This window comes from Camponotus vicinus, unplaced genomic scaffold (genome assembly GCF_025532165.1).
Source record: "Camponotus vicinus isolate PSW18456_S1 unplaced genomic scaffold, iyCamVici1.0 SCAF_5, whole genome shotgun sequence".
NCBI classification, from domain to species: domain Eukaryota; kingdom Metazoa; phylum Arthropoda; class Insecta; order Hymenoptera; family Formicidae; genus Camponotus; species Camponotus vicinus.
In genome coordinates, this window is record NW_028141977.1 from 18154843 (window position 1) to 18181097 (window position 26255).

A 26255-nucleotide genomic window follows, 5' to 3' on the forward strand; every position below is an offset into this window, starting at 1 on the left:
TTAACAACAAAATTCATTTTATTATTGTATAATATCGAGTAATCTTGTACAGGACATTACTGTTTATACATCAGTTTGCCTGTCTCGTATATTATAAGCAATAGACAAAGCAAATTTTTGCGTGAACCATACCGATTAAAATTAAATAAATATTTATAAGCTTTAATGATTATCGTACAAATTGTCAATTGGTTCCGAAATGTAATCGAAAATGAATTAAATTATATCTTCGAGACATACATCTCAATGCAAGTTTTCAATTCGAAAATAATAAAAATAGAAGCGATTATGCGATTCCTATCCTCCAGAATGTAAGAATATAATCGAATATTATTCACGTTCGACAGATTCAACTTTAAACAACAATTAAGTCTGATTGACTGTAGAAGAAGTCAATCAGATTCAGTCGATACAGTTGTTGCAGCCTAACGTAATTGTTGATTTAGATTAGTGATTCCCAAACTTTTGATCATCTTTTCATAAATTTCATCTAAGAATGTTCTATTCTTTGCCTATAAAAAGACATTCTTTGAGACAGGAAATATCATTTCAAGGAATAATAATCATTTTGGGAACCGTTAATGTTTAAGTGCAGATTTACTTTAAAAACGAGATCAAAATAATAAATCGAGTATAAATCTTTATACGCCTTATAAAAAATTAAAAGCTTTTCATCTTATATATTCGCGCTGAGCGACTAAAAATGCAATCTATATAATTGTTTCTTTCTCTTTTGCATTCATACACGCATACATATACAGACACATTTTTACTCTCTTTTTATATTTTTAAGAATGCACTCTATTTAGCATTAAAATATTTGATTGATCAATTTAACAATAAGAGACAAAAATCTTTTCTCGACTGATCAATGAGATAATTCGCGGAAATTTATAACGCCAAATAGAGTTCATCTTATGTCAGTCGGCAAAATAAAGACTATAACGCATAAAAAAAAACAATCAATAAATTTAAACGATAAGCAAATCGCTTGTTCTAAAAAATTCTTGATTGTTATTCGCTTAAGTTTCTAAAACTTATTCTTTTTTTTCATGCGTAGATCTTCATAAGAACTTACTAAAATTCTTGATTTATCATCGCGTATCAACGCATGCGGAGACAATCGCGCCGTGTTTCATAAAAAAGTCAGAGTAATAAATAAAAGATTACAATATAATATAAAAAAAGAAACAAAAATATGCGTACGTAATACATTACAAAACGTTACTCTACGTCGCGGTGGCGTATCTTTTTAGCGAATCAGCACCTTCTTCTTCATGTGGACAGGTACAGTCGATGATAGTCGTTGGCGCCAAAAGCGCAGTTGCATTTCGGACATTTCCGTTGTCGCGTCTCGTAACGTGTGCGCAAACAATCCCAGCAGAATACATGGAAGCACTTGGTGAGTACAGCGTCCTTGCGCTTCACTTTGCAAGACGGACAAGTCAATGTCTCCTTATATTCCCGCAATTCCTCTGCCATAACTTCATCCAATGTTTCAGCGAGTTCGATCTTCTTCATACGCTCGACCTTGCGTCTAAGTTGCGCTATTTCTTCCTGCAATATAATTTATATACATATATAATATTAATAATTTGCGTAAGAATATATATACAAAAATAATTCAAAATATACAAGAAAAAAATAGAGCTCTTTCTATTATAAATTTAATATAATATTTTAAATCATAAAGTATACCTGTAATCTTTTAGTTTTATATGCTTCAGCTTCCAAAGAACTTGTTTTCTCTGCTACAACCTGTTGCGCCTCCTTCATTTGGGAATGATATTTTTCTATAACAATAAGAGTGTTACATCATTCTTTGTTGGGAGTAAGATATAAGGATTATTCAGTCTTTTTTAATACTCCTGATTTCATATTGCAATCATATCAATATATGATTCAATAATTAACATTAGAAACAAGAAAAATAATATAAAATTGTTTCTTACATAAAATATATCGTAATAAATTAATTGTGCTTTTATTTTAATTTAGCTATAAATAATTCAATATGATAAAGGAGCTTAAATAGTATTTATCTTTGTCTATTTTTCTAATTTATTTAACAAGAATGATATAGATAAGATAGAAGATGTCCACTAAATAGTATAAATACTTTGGATTTCTATACAATTACAAAAGTTTGCATAAAGTCTCACCAAGATGGAGTTTCAGATCAGCGGCCGATTGTGCGCTCTCTATTGCTTTTCGCTTGTGCATTTCCATCGCTTGCTGTCTTACAGCTAATTCCTTCTCCACCGTGGCGAGAGAGTTTTGTAAGAGACGTTCTTTCTCTTCTAATTTTCGTACGACGACGTTTGCTGCTTCCACTTGCGTTGTCAGTGTGGACACTTGCTCCTTCAGCACGTCCTTTTCTTCTCTTGCAAGCTTATGCAGTTGATTGCTCTTAATCCGCTCTGTCATGAGTTTGAAATTTGCATCGTCCTTCTCACGCAGTTGCTGTATCAATCTCGAATTCTGCTCTTGCATGTCCTCAAACGCTTGTCCAGTCACTTCCATCTCATTCAGAAGTGCTTCCTCTTCCTGCAGCCATACACAATTCTGTTCAGCGTTACATCTCCGTTCATTTAACATCAGAGTAACTTAAATTATATCCCCTACGGTCTAATAGAAGAGCTTCTAAGATGATATAAAAGCTTTCGCACGACAAAAATTATTAAAGTAAAAACAAGATAATTCTCAAGTCAAATATTTTGCAATTAATTTTACCTCTATAATTAATTAAGATAATACATAAGGTTCGCTCTAATCGTTTTATATATATTAATTTGTTTAAATATTGACAAATAGAATCAAAAGCTATAAGAAAACTATAGCAAATTTATGAAGAGTGATCTACCTGTTTTTGACCAGCAACTTGACGTTGCAAATTGTACGCTTGTTCCTCCAACTTTTTAATTTTTATTTGCGCGTCTTCATCGGCTAACTTTTTACGTTCCTCGCGTTTACTTTCCTGCAAAAACAACAGTACAATTTATTATTATATTATTATTTAAGTAGAAATAAAACAAGGCCAGTACAAATACAGGTATCTATGCGATAACCGATAACAATATTGTATAGTAAAACATTTTAATGTTTGAGTTTTTCTCGATCAAAAATATCGACTGATCATAGTAATTTCATATTTATTTTATTTATTATATCTATCACGCTATTTTGTTATATCATATATATATATATCAAAATGTCGTAATTGCTACAACATACTTGAATTTTTTTAACTTGCTGTCGTAAATCCTCCAACTCTGCTCTTGTCTTGCGTTCTGCAGCCATTAATTGTACTTTGTCTCGTTGCTCTTTTCCAACACCTTTATACATGTCTAAGAGAAGTTTCATCTCTTTCATTTCATTCACTGCCTTTCTGCAATCGGATATTTATTTTCCTTTATTTCTTCTTATATAGAAATTATATATTATCTCACAATAAAAATATCTGTATTTTATTTTAAAATGCTAAATGTCTATGAACGTACTTGAGTTGTGCCTTTAAGTCCCTCACAATCTCCGATTCCACCATTTTTCCGTCTTTGGTGCGATGCGCGGGATCGCGATGCTCGGTTTTCACAGATTCCTTTTTGATATCCTTTTCACGTTTAATGTCTTTCTCCTTTTTTAAGGTTGGCGAAGTTAACGTCAGAGAATCTGGTGTTCCTTTGTTACCCTCATTCTCTCCCACTTCGATAGTTTCCACCTCTTCGTCAGCACCAGATTCTCTCTTTATGGTAACATTACTTTCTTCTTTTATCTATTTGTCACATTAAAAAAAATATAAAAATAATAGTAAGTAGTAAATGCAATCTTAATCGAATAAAATAGTTGAATACATTAATTGTAATATTTCTGGATGACCTTTCAGAATTTTATTACATACATACAAACAATAAAATGCGTAAAAAAAGAAAAACGACTATATATTTTAAAACATATTTTATATAATAGAACATGTTTTAAAACAAAATTACATCATTTTTTTCAAATTTATATATTATTATACCTGTGTAGAACCTGGCAAAGAGTTTGATGCATCCTCCTCTTTTCCACTGCCATCTGAATTATTTCCTTCCTTGTTTTCTTGAGATGTTTGTTGGCCTAATTTTGCTGTCAATTCTTCTACTTCTCTTTTTAACTAGAAATATTTAATAAAAATATAATTATTTTATGCATTAATTCTCTATCATATGTAAAATCTCTTTTATTATATAAATTTTTAATCTAAAGAACTGAAATTAATTGTACAAAATTTTATTTAGATAAAATTAAAATTAACATAATCACATGCATATAAATAAAATACTGAAGTAAAAATGTGCAAAAGTTAATTAAAAACTTATGCTCTATATGATTATATACATATGTGTACCCGAGGTATTTCAGTAGAAGCTTCCTTGTACTTTCGTTTATAACGATGCACTTCTCCCTTCAATTGCTGATTGTGATTCTGAAGAGAGGTAATTAAATGTCGCATTTCTCGATTGATCGGACCTGTTTGTTCATTAGCCGCTAGATTCTGTTCAAACTCGATGCGAAGCATCTCGTACTCCTTACGTAATTGCGCCAAGACATCTTCGAGTTGTATACATTCTCCGCGCAATTTCTTTTGAGCCATTAATTCTTCACTCTATACAAAGAATATCATTTTGATAAATATTAAACCTTGATTTTTATTCTCATAAATATAGGCTTTAAGTATCCAAAATACCTCCATCATCTCGATATGACGCAAATGTGCATTCTTGCTCGACTGTAATTGTTGGCGAGCATCATCTAATTGTGTTTTTAATTGCATGGATTCATTATATAATACAGAAAACTGCGATTGCAAACATTTGTACTCTGTTGTTTCCACAATTACCGATTCGGGAAGCTGTCTTATCTGAAACATTTAACATACAAATTCTATGTTACTTCTATTTCTACTTATTGTGAAGATAACTGACTAAGCTAACATAAAGTTATATTAAAGTGATATATAAATACAATTTAGGATAAAATTTACTTACATCCATTTTCAATTTCTCTACTTCTTTCAAGGTGTCGCGATGTTGCTGATGTAGTTTATCCAATTCCTGCAGTCTGTTGTTAGCTAATTCACGTGTCTCTTCAAGCTCTCTTTGTAAATCTTCCAGCTATAAATGTAAAATACACATAGAGAAATTAATTCTGTATAAAATTAACTTATATATATAATTTTTTACATAGGAGGAAGAGATTTTTTACTTTAGTCTGTGAAACGCTAGAAGCAACCAAAGTGTTCGGTTTGTTGCTGCCCTTTTCGTCTGTACCGTGAATTTGCTGAAATGCTTTCAACTTTTCAATCGCTTCACCAAGATGATGTTCTAATTTATCATTCCTTGCCCGCACTTTGTTCAATTCATATTGCAAATCATCCACTTGATTCCGTAATTCTGCCACAAAAGTATCTTTTCCCATTATAGTATCTTGCAAACGTGACATCTATGAATAAATATATTTATATAAAAGAATGTGCTTTTTTCTCCATTGAATTAAAATTTAACGATCTATAGCTGTTAATACAATCAATATAATAAAAATCAGAAAATGTGATATAAATAAAACAGAAATCAATTACCTTCAATGAACTAGTGTGATGTTTTTCATGTAATTGTAGATTTAATACTTGTAAATTTCTATTTTCCATTTGAATTTCTGCATTAGCACGACGTACAACTTCGTCAATATTTGGTGCCTCTTCTGTATAACAATATTTATGATCATGTATTAATTATATAATCTCTTTGCAATAATTATATATAATACATCTAATAAAGTTTTTTTCAGAAAATTTCACAAGAGTATTACTACAAGCTATTTAAAATAAACTGCAAGCATCTAATTCAAGTTGTTCAAAAGCTGTATTGAGATGTAACAAAGAGAAATTCTTTCAATATACTGTACTACGCAAGCTACTTCAATACTTACCACCATCAAACTCTCCTTTGAGTGCAAGAGTAATCTTTTCATTTCTTTGAGACAAACGATCAAATGCCTGTACAACTTTCGACACTGCTCGTTTTGATACTTGAACACGATTTGCTAACTTCTCATCTAACTCTTCTTTATCCCAGGAAGATAGTTGCATGAGAAATGACGTCGTAGCTTCGCTCTCATCTGTAATTAAAAAAAAAGGAACTCTTTTGTTAAAAGAATTTTTCTGAAGAATTTTGCTGTTATATTACATCTCTTTTAAGGTCTTCTTACTTTTGTTTTCAGATTCGTCAGCAGTTTCAGCATCAAATCTCTGCAGTAGTACACGTATGTCCTCGTTAAGCTGATTCCAATATCGATTAACTACATTAAGTACTGCATCATCCTGCATTTGACGTTTTTCTAATTGTTCAATACGCTGTCTTAACTCAGCTTCCATTCTGTGTCTTTGTTCCAATCTCTGAGATAAATAAATTTTAGAGATATATACAAATCATATATAACATTTTATATGTAATTTATATTTGTAAAAGAGTGTATGTGTGTGTGTATTATATATTCACTTTTTTGTTACACACTGCTTAATTTCTTATTCTAATTCTCTTCTATTTATAATTATAAATTATTTGTTTTAATTGTATGAAGATAATGCAAGAGGTTTTTGTACCTGTGCAAGCTTCTTATTCTGAAACTGCAGAACCTTCATATCCATCTCTTCAAGAGTGGATATAGGTCCAATCAGAATTGGTTCAAATTGCACTTTTTTGATAGCTGGTTGGGAACTGGTGTCCCCGCTGTCTGCTGATCGTTTCGACATCTTTGCACTCAGATAATATCTCTAAATAGCGATAAAGCAATAAGTTATTCACTCATTCAGAATATTGAAATAAGAAAATATATTTTTTCTTTTTTCGATATAATTTATAGGCTGTTTCAAATTTTGTAAAAAATTTCCCTAAGTTTTTCATTTTGTTCAAAGTTTCAGGTGCAAAGAGTAATTTAAAGATTTTTCTAGTACAATTTTCTAAATTAAGTTCTTGTATTATATGTATTTTTTAAATGTTTTTCATCTTGTACAAAAAAAATAGAGCCAATCAAGTTTCAAGTACTAGATTTGCAAATATATTTTTAAAAAATTGAATAGCTTTCATAAAATAAATCTTTTTCATATTTTCAGTTTTTTATATTAAAAATTATAATAAGAAATATGTACTGCATATCTTGTTGACTTTGAACATATAAAAAAAGATAGATATGCTTATATTTTAAATGTATAATTCATATTTTCATATATTGGGGCAGATTGCACAATATAAGAGATTTATTCAGAGAGAATTTTTAAAAGCATTCTTTGATTCTTAATAAAATTCTATGAGAATTTCTTGATTTTTCCAGGAATAAAAGAAATCTTTGAAAGTTCCGGATTATCCATATTTTTTCAGGAAAGGACACCCCGAGTTTGTATCATTTAATTTCCTGAATCTCTTGAATATACAGAATGCTATCTAAAAATTAAAGATTTTAATCTTGAGTGTTAACATATGCTATTCTATTATGCAGAGATTTATAAACATATATGTTCAGAACTTAGAGTTTGAGAGGTTAAATATAATCTACATCAGAAAAAATCCATGTAAACATTAAATGTGAGCTATCAATATTCGATATACGTGACAAATACGTCTTCAAATATACGATCTCACATATATAAGCAAGAAAATAAACATAATTTTAGATTAATAAAGGTGAAAGGGAGGGACAATAATCTAACGTGACATCTATTTTTTTTAACCTCTTTTTTACGATTTATCAATTATGATGGTTGGTAAACTATGATCAAGAGGAAGTTGTTTTCAAAATAGACACGGATCAGACGCAGACGACTATCGTACGCCACGAAGACGTACGATCTCCCAAATTACTCGGATTCCGATCCATGAAACGGCAATTCTATTGTTATTGATCGTGAGTGCGCGCGCGCGCGCGCGCGCTTACTTGCGAATATACCTCGGTACGTGTGATTTCAAGCTTCAACGTCCACCTTCTGCAGCATTCGACACGCTTCCTCGCCGCTATGTCATTCCCCGATGTACCGCGCCTTACGTGCCAGATCGTTCGCCGCGTTCAATCTCCGCATCTTCCGCGATCTCGTGGACGAGGGTCGTAAACGGGGACGGGAACCGCCAGTTTGTGAACTTGCCTAACGGAAATCACCATCGCACCAAAGTAGAAGGTCGAGTGTGCGCGAAAAACGGTACTCTCATCCGGTGGAAACGCGATATCCATCGGCTCGCTCGGTACTTAACGACGGTCGGTAAAGTGGGAATCGCGCTTATCGACTTTTGTAGTTTGCCCGCGGAAGGGCGCTGCGATCGAAGCATGATGGCGAGGTCGAGTCAGGTCGGTGGTCGATCTTGTTTACACTGCCTACAGTTTCGTATTATTTATTGACACGCGGATGTATTTGATATTTTTCATCGTTCATCATCATCCTTAAGGTTTTTACTATCTCGGGGAGTATTAATTAGTTTATTTTGTTCACATCTATAAAAATTATGGATTCGAAGAGGTTAGCTTTGTCGAAAAGTATATTGGAGATGAAGGTAAGTTGTTAAAGAAAAGATATTGATGAAATGAAGTTGTACAAGATAAAGTATTATTGTACGATGATACACGAGTTTGTTTGTGAAACAGTTCATGAAACGGACGAAGGACAAAGTGGAGAAACAGCAGTTTCAAGAAGAAGGAGAGGAGTACTTTGGAAAACACACATTACATATGAAAGAAGCATCGTAGGTATACTTTTCATTATTTCACACACATTCAAAATATTATATCTATTTATCTAAATTAATAAAACGAATCTTTAAATGTTGTAAGTTTCATTTTACACGATCTATTATTTGCGATCAAATTTGAAATAAAAATCTATAATTTTACTTATTATTTAATATATGTGTTATTTTAGAAATATTTTTGTATCATATGATACATAAGATTATAAATAGAATTTTGTTTTAAAGATTTTGTTACAATTTACAAATTATTTAAAGTGGCTCTTTTAAAATGTGTTATTAAGATCAAAATATTTTATTGACACTGATAGTGTTACTGTTAACAATTGCAATGTTTTACGTTTAAGTGGGAAATTTTTTATGGAACCGAGCTATGTTTTCTGCGAGGAACTTATCGATGGTAGGTTAAGTTTTCAAGGAATGAATCCAACGATAGAGAAGTTAATGGAAGCAAAAGAAAATGCAAAGCGAGGCCAAGAAGAGATTAAACAAGAAGTTGACGTATCGGACGAGCAAATGGCTGTTCAATGGCAAAAAATGCGAACAAAGTTTGACGTCATGCAGAGAAAGAAAACGCAATACAAAGCTAGTAGAAAATCGCAATATAGTAAGACGGATTGTAAAGAAGAACCAATGGAGAAAAGACCAAAATTTCTAAAACCAGTGGACTAGATCTGCAATTTGGTAAATAATTATATTAATTAGTTACTTATTATAGATATTATAATAAGTACGTATACTAATAAAATATTTTGTACAATGACAAAAATAGACAAGACAAGTTGATACACTAGCATGTAAATTTGACATCATAAACTGTTTATGATATCACTTCGAAGTTTTACATAATATTGGAGTTGACACTAGCACACATAAATTTGACATCATAAACTAATAATTTTGAGTTTTTATATCATATTGAAGTTGACATCATGTACAAATTTTATATTTTCACATAATATTATATTAATATTATGTAAAAATATAATACTAATGTATAAATATTAATATATGTAATATATAAATATTAAATATATATGTATATATATGTATATATATATATATATATATATATATATATATATATATATATATATATATATGTATGATTAGTTAATGATGTCACCTTAAATTTTTATATATATGTTGCTAGAAGGAAATCGCATGAAATATTACTTATGTGTCACGTTTGGAATATATGATTTATATATATGCATATATTTTTTTTACTCATAAAAATTTTTCATGTAACGTTCAAGACACAGAGCTTGTATATTTTTATTCACATATAGTTTTCTTCGTTACGAAATCTGACGCGGCGAGCAGTTCCCGGAATGTTTCCACACATACACCATCACTGCAATCCTTTCGTTGTCCTTCTTGCCAAAAGGCATCGAAACTATTCTCCGGGAACTCGAAACCAACGTTCTCGAATATTTCCCGCATTTCTTCCTTGTCGCGAATCTGTGTGAAAGATTAACAGAAGCTTTTCTCGTAAGGAAATTTTTTTTGCTCCGATTATAACTTCTATATATAATACTGTTTATGTTTAATTAAAAATAAAAATATATATATCGGTAAATATATATCGATATGATAATAATGTTATTAACTTTCTGCGACGTATAAGCAATCTACCTTAAAAAGATCTATATGTGTCAAGCCGTATCTCGTGAAAATGCTGGGCGATATCAAGCAACGGACGGAAGTTTGATCGCCTAAATTCTCTTTATCTGGATATATACCTGCACGTGGTAACATTGTCATTGAAAAATCCGATCTTGTGGATGGAAGTCCTGCTGCGCGAATTTCTATAATATTTTCTAAAGTTTATATTCCAAGTATTTATTTATCCTGAAATTCTTATTAAGTTATTTTTAAGATGTGAGAATATTAAAGAGAAAATACTTACTTGCGCTATCAATTGTTTGAACATTTCCTATGCTGTCACCGTACGTGGTAACATAATCTGAACTCGCGAACGATACTTCTAAAATAATATTTTTGGATATCATCGTCGTTGCAAGTTAAATTAAAAAACTAAAATATGATTTAAAAATTATTTAAAATTATTTAAAATTGTTATTTAATATTATACAAAAATTTATATAATAATTAATAACAATTTTAAACAATATTAATTTTAATATCATATTTTAATTTTTTAATTTAATTTATTTTTCTAACTTTCCTAATTGGTCGACCTTTTATAAGAAGTATATGTGTATGAGAAAAATTTAGAGATACTAAAGTTATCGTAATTTATTCACGTTTCATCTTTGGCAGAACTGGCAAATTGCATCTCCAATTTAAGAGATTAAGCAATTTTCTGTAATTAATATTTCCGTCTTTGCGTAACAGCAACGTATCCATCAGCGGAGAGAGAAATTCCTTGTTCGGAGATATGTGAAACTTCTCGAAGATCGAGAAAACCTCATTTTCAGGTAGAACTCCGCCATAATTCTGAATCATAATTTCATAATTTGTATTTTACATAATTTGTTAAAATACGACTTTAATTTTTGTGTATGATTGATTAATTTGATTAACGATTAATACATCTTTCAGTTATTCTTGTGCAGAAATTTAGAACTCAATTTATCACGAGAAAGAATAATTCAGATTAATTATAGAATTTGTGTGTGAAATTATAATATAAATAAAAAATAAGGTAATAAAAAATATATAAAATAAAAACATATATATATAGAAATATTATGGATATATAAATCGAAATATGTCGATATACTTGATCTAGATGAGAAAGTTCGTCCTCTATATCCAAGAACGGTACTTCCGGAACGCGTTTCTTGAGTTTTTTACGGAAATTACTTAAATCGCGTAGACATTGCCACCAGAAAAGAGTCTGCTCGTTTAAATCGGTATCGCGTAAAGAGTCCGAAGCATCGAACTTATCTTTGACGCTTTTCTTACCATGCACAATATCTGCATAAAGATGCGATGTTTTCGGGTCTCTTGAATTACAAGTTTGTTATTTTTTGCCATTTCTATCATTAGTTCTTATTCATTTATTACATGAAAAAGTAAACCGTTAATTATATCTTTATCATCTGACAACATTATTTTATAAATTAATAGAAATGTATAAATCCATAAAATAGCTAATTAAAAATATTCTCGTTTTAACTTTAAAAGGATTGGAAACATTTTTTTATTTATTCGTTCATATGAGCGAATTTGTTATGTAAGAAGTTGATGCGGTTTTTTTAATTCGTGCATGTCACTATAAAACATACAGATATAATCTAAACTCTGAGATTCAAGATTACTTGATTCGTCCGACAAACGATCTAGTGCGTTTCATGAAATCTGCTTGTCGATGATCGACTAATGTAATTGGCTCGTTATTAATCCATGTAAAAATTCTTCTGATCTGTGATTCTAATCTCTGACTTTTCGTGGGTTTACCAAATCTATCAGACTTATCGAAAGGCTTTTTATAACTGTGTACAAATTTTATATAAAGACAGTTTTATCGAATTTGCTTAAATAGCTATAAATTGCTTATACTCTTACATGACGTACATTATACTTACTTTCTTGTAATTTGTTCCGATGGCTCGTAACGATTATGCGATTTTCGGTACCAAGAACGCGTAATATCCTCTCGCACTTTCATCGCGCTTTCCTCAATTTCAGCTATTTGTTTCATCTTTTATAAAAAATGCAATTAATGTTAATTAATTACAATCCTTATATTAAGAATTAGATAGAAAGGTGACGTCGACGTTTCGAATTTTACGCTTTGGAAGAGCTATTTATTAATTCTCAAATTAGATAAGTTATTAAATTAATAAAATACTTATGTACTTTTCGGCAAAATTCAAAAATGTTTTCGAAAAAACTTTAAAAGTAATCCTTAACACTTGGTCGATATTTTTGATCTTCAATCTTCAAAATTTCGATTTAAATTTTTGGAAAAAGATTCTTCCAAGACATTTAAACGTTCTCGATATTTTATCGAAATTTTCAAGGAGCATCCTATTATTCCCACAAATAATCATACTACAAGACTCTCCCTATTGTCGATACATCTTTCACCACTTACACACGATATCACGTAACGAAATACCGTATACCAGTTTTGCAATGGAATTGCAGAAACGGAATACGGCTTATAGCGCCCCAACGACGTAACATTATACACGAAGGATATATCGAATGAAGTTGTTCGGTTAGTTCTTCGCTTTTTTTATTTCCACGTCTTAAGTACGTGTTAATTTTCCAAGACGGATTTACAGCGTTTAAAGAGCGGCGTCTTATTGCACGCTGCATGTGATTCAATTAATTACCGCATTAATTATCACCGTTGACGTTATGTAATAACGTAAAATAGAGAGTTACGCACAATTCAATAATTTCTGGTATTTAGTATTCCTTTCTGCTTATATGTATGGTATATATATGCGAATGTATATTTTTTAATGTATATTAATAGCCATCATATATAATAACGCTATGTAATAACGCGATTATATATCCATACATATTTAAATTTTATAAAATGTCTGTCACTTGTTCTATCAACTCAGTAGATCTCGTTACATTTGTATTAGAATTCTTGAATTTGATATCAATTATATCCCTTTATCGCCAAAAAAAAGTTCACAAGTTTTGTGTATATTCGACGATGTCGGCTGAATTCGAGTAGAAATCTAACGAGATTTGGTAACGGATAGCTGGCAGATTGACGTGGCAAAAATTTAAATATTATCATATTTATAAATACCCAGATTATTCATAACACATAGTAGTATTCTTATTATATGTATGCAGATACATTGCCGTACAAAATTCGTACAACATGACATTTATATTAACAGCTGCTCCTTTATCCGGGAGAGCAATTCGCGCTCGTTGCACCACTTTTCCGAGATTTAATATATTCTTACAGCTGTCACGTCCACCAATGATGCAATAACATAGCTTGTTTCGCCTTGTTTCTCAGATGAAATACCGGACCGTTAATTGCGGTAGCATGTGGCTCGCCTTGAACGGCTCTTCCCTTTAAAAACGCCGCAGGATGGTTGGCGTATCGAAAATCGTGACCCGATGACCGCGTCGATAAAATAAAATCAAACTCGATAAAAGTCGAATCGCAAACCTCTCACGTACACCGTTACATCGGGCAACATTGATTTCAGAAAAAAATATCGCGAGCTCTTACTCATATCCGATATTATTCGACAATATTTTCAGTCTCACGATTTTGTTTACGATGCAATGCAAAACCGAATCGATATGCCAGTTAAAAGAAAGGGATTTAAAGTATTATTCCAAAAAGTTATGCAAATCGTAATTAAAAAAAAAAAAAACGAACGATACCTTGAGAAAGAGAAAAATTTATGTCATTTTTATTTTACAAAAGAAAGATCGCGGACAAAATTAATTTTTAAATTATCGCAAGCGCATTCGCATCGGATTATCAAAAGATACGAAATGAATCTCTGATTGAGTCCTTTTAAGAATTTTTTTTTATATTTATAATTTACAAATTTATTATAATTTTGATGCACTCTTTCCCCTCAATTTCTCAATGATAAATGTACCTGAGAAAGGAAGAGTTATATAAGGCTCTGTTATCAGCCTATTTGTTCTGAATGCATTATGAATTAGTGTTTAGAAACAAAACCATCCGTACTCCTTCCTACTTGATCTGCTCGTACAATATATGATTAAATCCTGATTGCGTTTAATGCGATCGCGTCGTAACGAACGGTAACTATCTATCGGCCGTGACGATTTGTTTTCTCCAAAGGCGCGGCGTGCACCAATTCGCCATCGCGAATAAGACTACCGCGAGACGATGCAGCTGGATTAACAACGAGAGTGCGGATGCGCTCGTTGCGAGCACTCGCGACGTGTTATTTCCAGAGAAAAGAGCGCGCGTTACCAAGATTACGGACAATTTGCGCGATACCTCGGTGATTGGAATCGTGTTCGAGGAAGGGGGTGGCCGGGGAATCTCGATGCGAATCTCGAGGGCACACAATGCGGCGACTTTCCTTCCTGGAGTCGAACGCTCCCCCTCCGTCCGCCTGGTATTCCATAATTGTTCTGGAAAAGCAATTAAAGCTCCGGTCCATTGATTGGAGAATGATTAGTGCCACGACGATGGAATTAATCGCTCCACCGAGAAGAGATACAAGGAAGATAAAGGGAGATTGCACTACTTTGTTGATGATGATAACACGTAGAATTTTTCTTATATATACTTCATTTCTTTTTTTTTAATATTCATAATTTATAATTTTTCATAATTTTATATATTCATAATTAAATATTCATAATTTTTTAATATTAATTTTTTAATATGTTTTAATAATTTAATATTTTTATCATTAATTATGATATATAAGAAATATTACATCACTTCTATTAATGCCATCATGCAAAAATTAATTAAAATATTATATAATAGCAAATTTATACAATAAATATTCTGTAGAATCGAATGATAAATATATCTTGATTAAAGATAATGATAATAAGATAATAAATATAAAATATTAGATATTAAGTTGTGCAGCTAACGATCCTAGATAATTTAGAACGTGTGCTAATCTATCTGGCGCGTCTATTCTATTTTTTTTACATTAACGAGGAACATGCGTCGCTGAGAGTTTTATGAAGAGAGAACGCGATAGGCTGACAATCTTGTTGTTCGTCTTGTACGTGCTAAATATTTGAGTAGGTTGTCGTCGGTATTAAACGATGAGCAAACATCGCCGATACATCGCGGAAGAAAACGCCGCTCACTTATCAAGTGCAAACAAGGCACCGTTCTGTCTACTTTCCTCGCATCATCCCTTAGAATAAATAATCCAATAAATAATACGAATAAGTTATATGTTCAAATAGCTCGGATAAAAATTTCCCCCAACAGTCGTGATGATACAGTGAGATTAATTGAAAATAATAATTGAATTGAATGAAATTATTTCTATTACTTTATCTATTAATGTAAATATATCCTTTTCGTTCTTTTTTAATATCTCTTTTAATATAACATTAATTAAAAATAAATTAATATATTTAAAAAATAAATTAATATAAAATCAGTTCGATTTTTCGATATTATTTATGTAAGTTTGATAGAATAAAATTGATTTATATAACAAAATTTATTTATACATTTCACACAGCATCTCTCCGTTTGTGAAAGAATGTATGAGAGATGCACGAGCACGCAAAACGTTTTATTTGATAAAAACTTTCTCAATGAAGAGTAGATCTCTCTCTTGTGGAATAATTTTACACAAGATACAAATCTCAAGGAAATGAGAGGCTACAAGAAAAGAGAACGATCTTGAAATCGTATATGTGCGTAATCTACAAATGTGCGTAACGAGAAAAGCCCGAGATCTCGGTCGACACTCGATATCGCGTCTAGCTGTGCGCGGGAACGGATTTTTAAGTTACAGCCTCGTGTAAAGAGAGAAGCGCTAAACGGCAACGAGCGCTTGAAATTCACGCTCGTTACGTCGTCGTATTGCACTTGAAAGCAGCAGTTCCCAAACTGTACAAGTGAGAGTAATAATAAACCACGGAAGATATATTGCAAGAAAAGATAAGAATGTGACATACCGTGCTTCGCATTAAACATATGTACATTTCTAATTTTGGAATAAGTCGAAAATTTATAGAGTTGATGATTCTCATGACTTACTCATTAAAAAAAAAAATATATATATATATATATATATATATATATATATATATCATTAAAGAAAGAGATTATTTTTCTTGGATTGATAAGCCTAAAATTTATTCTATAGACTCATATCTCGATCTCTTGATCTAGAATTAAGCGACTTTACAACTTTATGATCTTAATCTTTCTTTAAATAGTGACATTCGAACGTAATAAATCGTGGGATACGAAGAAACAGAGCAGAAAATACCATAAGAAAAGGATTTTTCAACACCTGCCAGGTATAAAACGCTACGCAAGTAAAGTCAGACTGTTCCCTTGAAAAGGGAGAAAGAGATGCTTCTTTTGGGAACCTCTAACTGTTGGTAGCATGTGATGTGATACGAAACAGTGTCAGCGAGCGGGGTCAGCATGTGGATAAAACGGTAACCGAGCGCGAAACAATATTTGCCCGATAACCAGCCTGGAAAACGTTCTCTCCACGTGCTAATGGATTTAGCGGTGACAGGACGCGAAACCACGTGTGCGCCCCGCTCCGGCCAACGAGCGTGCTCCACACGCGTGTTGCACGAATGTTTGCCGTGCCGTGTCGTGTCGTCTCGTCTCGTCCCCGTCGTATTTCACCGCGACAACGATCGATAGGAGTTTTATTCATGCGAACAAACAAACCGTTCGTCCCGGATTTTTTTTCGCGACGAACGAGCTCGAGAGCGATTCGAATTCGGGTCGAATTCTAACGCGCGGGAGACCCCGTTGTTTTATGTCGTAGATTTATTGCGGAACGCGTCATTTCCCGAGAGTCTCTCAGCAGGTATAATTACAGTACAGCAAGCACTACTACATACGTGCGCCCCTTTCGATTGAAGCTTTCATTCCGAGAGAGAACCTGTTGCGTAGAGAGATTAAAGAAGTATAAAGATTTTTAAGTTTGGAAATTTAAATTCAAGAAGAAAAGAGAAAGCATGTAAAAAATAATTTGTGAAGATACTTTTTTTAAGAATAAAGTGTGAAAAAAATAGAAAAGAGACAAATATGTAGAACCATATTACATATTTTAATACTCAATGTATATTTATAGATATATCGATTATATTATTTTGGAGTAGGGGGAGAGATTAAGAATGTTCGTATGTATTTTTTTTTGTATAAAGAGAAATCAAGAAACATGGGAAAAGTATATCAGATGGGTTGAAAAATTTTTCTTCAATTATCTTTTCGAAATGTTAACTCTATTATTGCAACTAAAGTAGGTCGACACGAAGTTGCGACTGATCTCTGCTACAATCTTTGATCATTGTTCATTTCATCGTTTCCTTTCGCCCAATCGATCGAAGAGCCATTCGCAACTGTAATTATCGCGACCCTGATAAGGCACACTGCGACGTGAGTGGTAAAGCGTCTTGATATTGCTTTCACTTAGTATTTCTTATGATATCAAACGAGTATCAGACGCTCAGCTGTATCTAGTTTTGCAGCGCTCGATTTCTTCAGGCGTATTCAACGATATCCGTATTTCAACGAAAATAGGATTCTTTTGTCTTGACTTTTTCTTCTATCCGTTAAATAAAATAATTGCTAAATAAAATAATTGCTAACAATATATATTATTGTTGACTGATCCGAATAAATCTTCGTTTGAAGAATTTGTGGAGATAGAGATAGAGATTCAATTCAAAGTCAATCAGAAAAAACAAATAATAAATAATTTATAAATAATATATATGTATAATTCTTCTTCCACATGATTCTTTCACGTTTTTTTCTTTAAACGGGATCCTCGATTTGACGTCTTAGATATTTTTTACTCATTTTATTTCGACTTTTACGATTGTGCCGTTATAATGTATCCCTGTTAGAAAAACGACTTCGAAATAAGCGGCAAGAACTTCAACTCTCACCATCCATCATATCTGTTAGCAAATTGAGTTCATCAATTTGACGAAGAGAGATCAATTTCTCTTCAAATACCACCGGAAGTAGCATCGTTCTTACACATCTATAATCACGAGTCTATAATTAACGTGACCGAACTGACACAAACGCATGAAACGCATTAGTGGAACCTTTGTATTATCATCTATTAAATCAACAGCTTAGATAACATCAGAATTTTTGAATAAGGTCAATTTAACCGGTTGTTGAATGAATTATCTTAAAAATGGCACGCCATTACCTTCGATCTAAGGAATTTGAACGAAGAGTGGAGAAATTCTTTCGGAGAGAGAGGAAGCAAACGTTTGCTGAATATTTTTTATTAATTTTTATTTTATTTTTTAATAATTTCACAATGCACTATTTTTTTATTTAATAATATTGTTTGATACACCAAAAATTGATACAATAACTTGACTTTAATATTAAGACAAAATATAATATAATATAGAAAATAAAATATAATATAGATATAAGAATAAGATATAAGAAAACTATAATATAAAACTATCGGCTGAGTAAGGCAGGAATTACTGCTACAGTAAAATTAATATGTGAAATAAATGTGATGACGTGTTTGTGTATATGCATGTATAATGTATTTTTTCTTCCTAATAAACAATTATATATATATATATATATATATATAATTTAATATTATATTTATTTATATTTATTATATATATAATTTAATCTATCGAAGAGTTTTAGTTTATATATTTTCATGAAGATAAATTTGGAATTCATTAATCAAATAAATGGCAGCCTCTGATGTAGATGATACGCATTCCAAGCGAAACAAAATGTGTAATGTAAAAACGTGCGTAAAAAAATAGTTATAAAAAAGAAGACACCACAATTCGGCATTTATGGTATGTAGAATACGCACATATATCTCGTACATATATCTCGTATAATCAGTATGTGATTACCTCTGAGGCAATTATCGTCGTAATTTTAGAATCAAGGAAACTGAGCTAATGATATCCGATGATATGTCATGTCTATTTTAGATACTGCCTATTAATTCGATATCTCGTCAGACATTATATTTACATTTTCTTCAACAGATAAGACTATAGATATGTGTGCGAGCTTCACAATCTTCCGTAGAATTTTTGTATCCCGAAATAATTGTGCGACAACAAACCACCGCCGACGCTATCGAAAAATTTTCGCATATGACATACGAAATGTATAAAAAAAATTAAGACAAAATTGTAATTTTGTCTAATATTTAATTCCTTAATAAATTATTAATTTTACTTTCTATAGTAGATTGTTTCAAGTTTTGTTAAATCTTGAAGTACCACATGATAAAAATTAAATAATTAACCATAGAACAAAAGGAAGAAAAAATAAATTTGAAATAAAAGTAAAAATTAATAAATTTATAGAGATATATGTCGCGCAACGCGACATTTATCTCTATAAATTTAACAAGCATAGAATTCTCGATAAATTCGACAAGCGTAAAATAAGATGAATATTTCGTACATCATATGATTTTTAATATGTGTAAATTTAATTTTTGATAGATTTTTTCAGATACCTCAATGTATATAAAAATAAGATGGAGGAAAAGGGGAAGACAAATCGATGACTAACTCGATCAATTGTTTAGATATAAATAAATCGATGATAAATCAGTAGTTTAGATTTAAATTTATCGGGCAGCTTCGCTGCATTAATGACGGATTAATTATATATGATGATTTTCTCAGAAGTGAAACACATACTATGTGATTATTACATTGCGACAGGTAGATAAAAGGTGTGTAGTGTTTAATTTTCAGTTTCATTATGAATTGTAAGAAATATACTGCCGTTTGTACGTATATGTAATTCGGCTCACGCGTGACTTTTATACAAATTTTTTCTTTATAGCACAAAAGCCATAATTAAAGCTATAAAGATTTCCTGAAATGCGATTTATGTCAGATATTAAAATGAAATTTCATACTGTAATAAATATCTAGAGTTCTTTCATTCACACGAATCAGTTTCATAATCCCGAACTTTTCACTTTCATAAATGTCTGATCGCATACCTAGATTTCTTAGTCCTTAGATTCTTACTTTTGCCTAAGGGAATCTTTTCGGATTAGTATATTAGTTACATAAATATTTAAATCTTTATGTATTCCGTTTTTCATAGAAACTCTCTCATAAATTTTTATTTTATTAAAAATCTTTCACCTTAGAAAAATCTTGAATCTTCATATTTTTTTTTAAGATTTTCAGGCTTTATATACTTATATACTTCATACATGAAGCTCCAAATAATATATAAAATGTCCTCACTGTATACACAGCAATATCAATTATGCACGTATTAGCCAAAATTATGATATGTATTAGTCAATTATATCCTCGATAAATTGATTGTCGGTGCGTGATATCGCACCGACAAAAAATCGTAATCTCGCAAGATCGCCGTTCGTTCTTTCGATGTTCTCTTATTATGCCATGTCGACGATTATAAACATAAAGCGTTAACGATTATCCGTTTAACTCACTGACAGCTGACATTAGCACACGAATTCCCGCGCGTTGCTTTTGATACTCCCGGTTCTCTCTGCGCTCACCTTTCTACCAGTGATAGGATTCTGTATAACGTGTATAGGGTGCTTCAAATGGAAGTAAAATTTATTTTTGTCATCTCGATAGATATAAAATTTAATTTTTTTATAACAAATTAATACAAATTAATAATCATCATATCACTTTTTCTCTTCTTACCTTTCATTATACTTTTTTCTTGTATAAAAGTAAGATAACGGAAAATATTAAGAAAATAAAAATTGTTGACATTAAAAGGTACTGGTTTCTGATTGTAGTTTAAAAATAGAAATTTGTACATGGCAGTTTTCTAATAAATTTTGTCTTTATATATTATGTTTTTTTTTTCTTCCTCTATAGTACTGTAACTGAATCAATATGTGAATCGTCCTGTACCTGAATTAGAATGCTAGATGTGTATTAGAGAATGCCAGATATATTTCTGTATTTTACGCTATAATTTATTTCAACGTCAGATAAACTGAGATCTCTTCAACTTATTTGTCTGCAATTTCTAAAAAAGTATCAAAACAAGTATTAGTATCAAATTAAACGATCCGAAATAAATTTTAATTTTTTATATTTTCAACCTGCGCGTATGATAATTCATTTAATCTTTGATACATTTTATAATTATCGGACGTATGCTTTTATATTTCAAAACATTTTTAAAAAATTACCAAAAATTATATATTTGAAATATATAATATTTTTATATATAATAAAATTTTTTGAAAATTCTTATAGTAACCACTTCAAAATATTATTTTTTAATATTATTTTAAATATATTATTTCAAATACATTCAGCATAATATAGCAACAAAAATAATTAGAAATATGAAAACAAACATGCATTTGTTTTTAAAGTCGTTTATTATTAATTTACAAAATTATCTAATGATTTAATAAAATCTAAATAAAAACTGAGACGTAAGCCATAAGATAGAAATAAATAGAATGGAATAATTCGGAAATAATATATTCAAGTATTTTACCGCACAATTTTATCAAAAAAAAGGAAGAATAATTATTTCATTATTTACTGATTATTTCATTATTTACTGATTATTTGAAGCTTCTAAAGAAAAATTTATATTTGAAATATATATTTTCTTTATTCGTAAAATCAACTATATATTTCACACAACAAGTATACATGTGCACATAAATTCTTATTTTATGTTAACCATGTATAGTCGAGTAAAAGAAATAGCTCATTATTTTCTTTTTTATCAATGTCACACCAAAACATCATACGTATAAAAATACTGGATGTGTATACATACATAGGACAAACGTACGCAGGTGATTCCAAAAGAAAGAGAGAAAGGAGGGGGAATAATATAGCGAGACATGGGAGGAGTTCTCTGTGAGTACGCTCTCCGTCTCTCCAAAGAGACCACTCTCGCAGTGGCAGAGGTGGTCTCTGCTCACCTGAGCGTTTCAGGTGGCAGTCGCCCTGCTGAATCGTTCAGCGACGGGTTCTCTTCGTGTAAGCGCCGCGAGCGCGATTCGCCAGAGAGATTCGCACGAGACTCACGACGAAATAGCGGAAACTTAAGAGAGAACGCGCGAGATTGATATGTCGAGCGAATTCGCTAGCATACTCGCGATGAGGCCCGAGAATCGCGGGTTCTGACAATTTCCCGGATTCTCTTTCAAATCGAAATAAAGCAACCATCGCGACATATCTGTCTCTATAAATGCCCGAGGATAAAACGTTTCATTCAGATCTTGTCTAATTACTCTGAAAAAAGATGAAGACATATCTGTCAAGATTTATTTCAATAAAATAAAAACCGATCAATTAATAAAATTATTGTGAGATTGTTGAACTGATTTAATCACAAGAATTAATTATTAAATCAAACTAATTTAATCAAAAAAACATTTACATTGTGAAACAATTGTTCAATTTGCGACATTAATTTTTGTTGAATGAGAAGCAGAAAGCATTTCCGGTGTAATTGATTTAATAATTGTTCATTTTAATTAATCAATCAGAAAAAGTTTCACTCCTTGTTATTTTTTCTCATTTAGAAACATTTCTAAGATCGCTCGATTAATATTTTCGTGATTTGCAAAATACTTGTAAAATACTTTGTTTTAAACAATAAAAATGTGGCGCACTACAATACATGAAAATATAATAAAGTAAATCAAACAATGACATTTTAATTGATGACAATCGCCATATTAATAAATAAGACCGAGGAATTCAAAGGATCTCTACCCATCTTGAAGAAAGTGAACGTTCTCTGTGATCTCGGGATCCGATGATCGAAGAGCTGCTCAACGAGAAGAAGTTGATGGCCGACGTTTATTAAGGGTCAAGATATTTCTGACGGCAGATCGATCGATAGATAAACGTTCCGTTCCGTTCAAACGACGTGTAAATTTATCGTGGAATCGACTCGTCCAACTGTATTCTGAACACATTATCATTATTTAATACATGACAAAGCTGTTAAAGGTGATCGATTGCGGAAAGAAAAACTTAAGTCTCGAAGTTTACAAGATTACGGAGTGTTGTGTTTATTTATATTTGATTAACGCTCCTTGCTATAGAAGAATCAGCGAGGAATACACGAGATAAAGACATGCACGTGTTAATCAAGAACTAACTGTGCTTGTGAAATGCTAACGACGTTATTTAGATAGAGACACAATAGTGTATATAATTTATTTTAAAAAAAGTATATATAAATTAATTATTTCGTAAAAATTAAAGTTCTGAAAATTTTTCAAATTTCTCGTAATATAATAAAATAGAATTTAATAGAAAAGGAAATCGGAGGAAAGAGAATCAGTGTTGAGTTTACGAGAAACATTCTCGAATTTCTACGAATTCGATCCCTAATCTTTCGATCTCGATGGTAGATAGTGAACGTGTCATAAGGCAAAGATTAATTAATGTGCACAAGATCGAACGGAATGATTTATGATTTTCTAATCCGATCGGGCCAACCTGTGAGCTGATTTTAACGGTGAGAGAATGTGAAGTAAAGCGAGAGCGGTCGAAAATAAACGCGGTCGATCATAAATCTCTCGACGACGATGTGACAGCGAATACCAACACCATTATCGCTGACAAATGTCAATGATCACATGGCCATAATTCAACGTCACACGACAGAGTTAACAAATGTCATCATTTGTAAATCGATTGATCGATTGATCGCGCACTTCTTAAATTCGTTTGCGGGAATGAGCGATCTTCAACGAGAGATCTTCTTTCGTAAAAATATTGATTAATAATAACAATTAAATACTGCACCGCTATAAATTCGCGGCAAGAAAAATGGTGTTTACGAATGTGAATGATTACACTTGATTGAGAAAAAGATAAAAGCCGGTTTTCGCTCGAATTTACGCGAGTGAGGAGTAACACACGTTCGTAAGAACTCTGCGAGTTTCCCCGAAAGATAAATTTATGTGAAAGCTGATAGAAGTGCAATAGAATGAACAAGGACGATCCGTTAGGAACATTCTAAAAATTTTGAAAGTTTTACAAAGATATCGTTTTCAAACGCCGCAAAATTGCAAGTGAACTTCGATTAAAGACTTTCATCAAGAAATGCGTATTTCCGCGAGTGATCATTGATCACACCGGATAGAGCATGATGGGAGAGGTGATTCGTGTTTCTGGGAGACCACCGGACGTCGGGGACATCCTGAAGGAGGCTATGCTGTCGCAGAGATTCGCCGACGTAGCCTTGTGTTGTCCAGGAGGCCAGAGATTCCTCGCGCATCGTCTGGTGCTATCAGCAGCGAGTCCTTATCTCCAGGTTAGTAAAAAGTAGGCTAACTCTTAATTAAGCTAATTATTTTGCAGAAATAACACAAGTCGATTTAAACGAATGAAAGAGAGAGAGAGAGAGAGAGAGGGAGAAAATTACTGTAAAGTCACTTACTAGATTACTTTGAGATATGATAAATGATACGTTTTTCATATTAAAATGATTAAATTAAGTTAAGATTTCTAGATGAAAACGATTCTGAATTATGACTTTTTCTCTCTTTGTATTATCTATTTATTTAATTATATATATATATATATATATATATATATATATATATATATATAAAATTAAATATATAATTAAATATATTATATATATATATATATATATATATATATAAAATTAAATATATAATATTATTAATTATATAATAATAATATTAATAATAATTATAATATTAATTATAATTAATATTATAAATTATAATATTATATATATATATATATATATATATATATATATATATATATATATATATATATATTGACATATAATCTTATCAATAATTTAAAAAAATATTTTATGCTCATAATAAATATTATCGGGTTAGAAATTTTGAAATATACGATTATCTCGAAATAATGGAGAGCGCGAACTGTGAGAAAGCAATTACATCGGATTTGCAGGCGATCTATGAAAATTCTTACAACATTTCGAGTATTTCGCAGTCGGGAGAGAAGCTCTTATAATACTGTTAATTATCCTCGGTCATAATAAAAGGCGCAATAAAGGAGAACGTGGCTCGCGTTGCCGTTTAATTAGCGGGTTAGTTACCGCCGTAAAAACCGACGAAGTTGTTAATCTTGCACTTGAATGCAAGTGCATTTCGCGGCGGATGTTCGCTTATGCTGTGTTTGCTCGCCATAACCGCGCGTATATAAGCCGATTGTATGCGGACGCTGACGAGCGTTTAATGCACCGAATTATATCACACGGAAATAGAGATATTGCGAGCGACCGCTCAACTCTTGTAGTTTCTTAAAATTGCATCGATTAACGTTACAATGTACGATGTTTATGACCTCGAGTCGAGTTGCGCGATCGTTAAGTTATTGCGTCATTAGATCGTAACATGAGTGAAATATTAACGAGACAGGTGACGTAAATTTTTGCAACGGGGTGCTTATTCTATTTTCCTTGTATCCCTCAATCACGTATTTTTCGCGAGAGAGAGAAAGAGAGACAGAGAGGCAATTATTTTCAAAGATCATTTTGACATCGCGACAACGCGAAGTTTTTGTGTCATTTAAAAGAGAATGCAATTGCAAAGAATCTGGAAAATTAAAATTGTTTAAAAACAAAGTCCCTATTATTCGTCTAAATTCCTCCTAAATTAACTTCTTCAGACTCTTTACTTCTCAATGTTATGCAGTTATGAAACAATAATTTGTTATTATGATGTCTTTTGATGTGCTCTTTTCTTTCGATAATTTCTTACGTATTTAAAAATTACGGGTTATTTGTTTTACGCTTCATTATTTTTGCCACTGTAAAATATTTGTAAAGCGCAGTTT

At 31.5% G+C, this 26255-nt stretch overlaps 4 protein-coding genes across 12 annotated transcripts in view; 2 read left to right on the forward strand and 2 right to left on the reverse strand.

Moving 5' to 3' along the window:
* Nucleotides 1-8202, reverse strand: Bre1 (E3 ubiquitin-protein ligase Bre1). 3 transcript variants are annotated; one of them, XM_083100772.1, is made up of 16 exons: nucleotides 7981-8202; nucleotides 6641-6811; nucleotides 6247-6433; nucleotides 5968-6156; nucleotides 5618-5739; nucleotides 5245-5481; nucleotides 5028-5153; nucleotides 4727-4900; nucleotides 4388-4645; nucleotides 4022-4153; nucleotides 3501-3772; nucleotides 3235-3388; nucleotides 2864-2977; nucleotides 2163-2547; nucleotides 1699-1793; nucleotides 1-1557 (listed from the first exon to the last, which is right to left on the reverse strand). In XM_083100772.1, exons 2-16 carry the CDS (start codon nucleotides 6788-6790, stop codon nucleotides 1276-1278), a joined length of 2877 nt encoding a protein of 958 aa, XP_082956898.1. In that variant the 5' UTR covers nucleotides 6791-6811; nucleotides 7981-8202; the 3' UTR covers nucleotides 1-1275. The 3 variants fall into 3 exon arrangements, with proteins under 3 accessions (XP_082956898.1, XP_082956896.1, XP_082956897.1); XM_083100770.1 differs by having other exon boundaries at nucleotides 2163-2565; XM_083100771.1 differs by having other exon boundaries at nucleotides 2163-2565; nucleotides 7969-8202.
* A 134-nt stretch (nucleotides 8203-8336) lies between these two features.
* Mpp6 (M-phase phosphoprotein 6) lies at nucleotides 8337-20502 on the forward strand. Of its 4 annotated transcripts, none has more exons than XM_083100804.1 (4): nucleotides 8337-8576; nucleotides 8668-8765; nucleotides 9116-9452; nucleotides 19924-20502. In XM_083100804.1, the coding sequence occupies exons 1-3, from the start codon at nucleotides 8529-8531 to the stop codon at nucleotides 9438-9440; spliced, it is 471 nt and encodes a 156-aa protein (XP_082956930.1). In that variant the 5' UTR covers nucleotides 8337-8528; the 3' UTR covers nucleotides 9441-9452; nucleotides 19924-20502. The 4 variants fall into 4 exon arrangements, with proteins under 4 accessions (XP_082956930.1, XP_082956929.1, XP_082956928.1 ...); XM_083100803.1 differs by lacking the exon at nucleotides 19924-20502 and adding an exon at nucleotides 13738-14541; XM_083100802.1 differs by lacking the exon at nucleotides 19924-20502 and adding an exon at nucleotides 10061-10688.
* Nucleotides 9886-12951, reverse strand: LOC145972292 (EF-hand domain-containing family member B). 4 transcript variants are annotated; one of them, XM_083100788.1, is made up of 8 exons: nucleotides 12600-12951; nucleotides 12326-12441; nucleotides 12059-12232; nucleotides 11518-11743; nucleotides 11039-11231; nucleotides 10681-10755; nucleotides 10407-10591; nucleotides 9886-10232 (listed from the first exon to the last, which is right to left on the reverse strand). In XM_083100788.1, exons 2-8 carry the CDS (start codon nucleotides 12439-12441, stop codon nucleotides 10047-10049), a joined length of 1155 nt encoding a protein of 384 aa, XP_082956914.1. In that variant the 5' UTR covers nucleotides 12600-12951; the 3' UTR covers nucleotides 9886-10046. The 4 variants fall into 4 exon arrangements, with proteins under 4 accessions (XP_082956914.1, XP_082956913.1, XP_082956916.1 ...); XM_083100787.1 differs by having other exon boundaries at nucleotides 10681-10758; XM_083100790.1 differs by having other exon boundaries at nucleotides 10407-10579; nucleotides 12600-12950.
* Nucleotides 20503-22187: 1685 nt separating the features above from the next.
* Nucleotides 22188-26255, forward strand: part of LOC145972285 (uncharacterized) — a 29733-nt gene continuing 25665 nt past the window's right edge. The window contains exon 1 of the mRNA XM_083100773.1: nucleotides 22188-24726. Within this exon, the coding sequence (XP_082956899.1) occupies nucleotides 24559-24726 (168 nt within the window). The 5' untranslated portion in view covers nucleotides 22188-24558. The remainder of the gene's footprint in view (nucleotides 24727-26255) is intronic.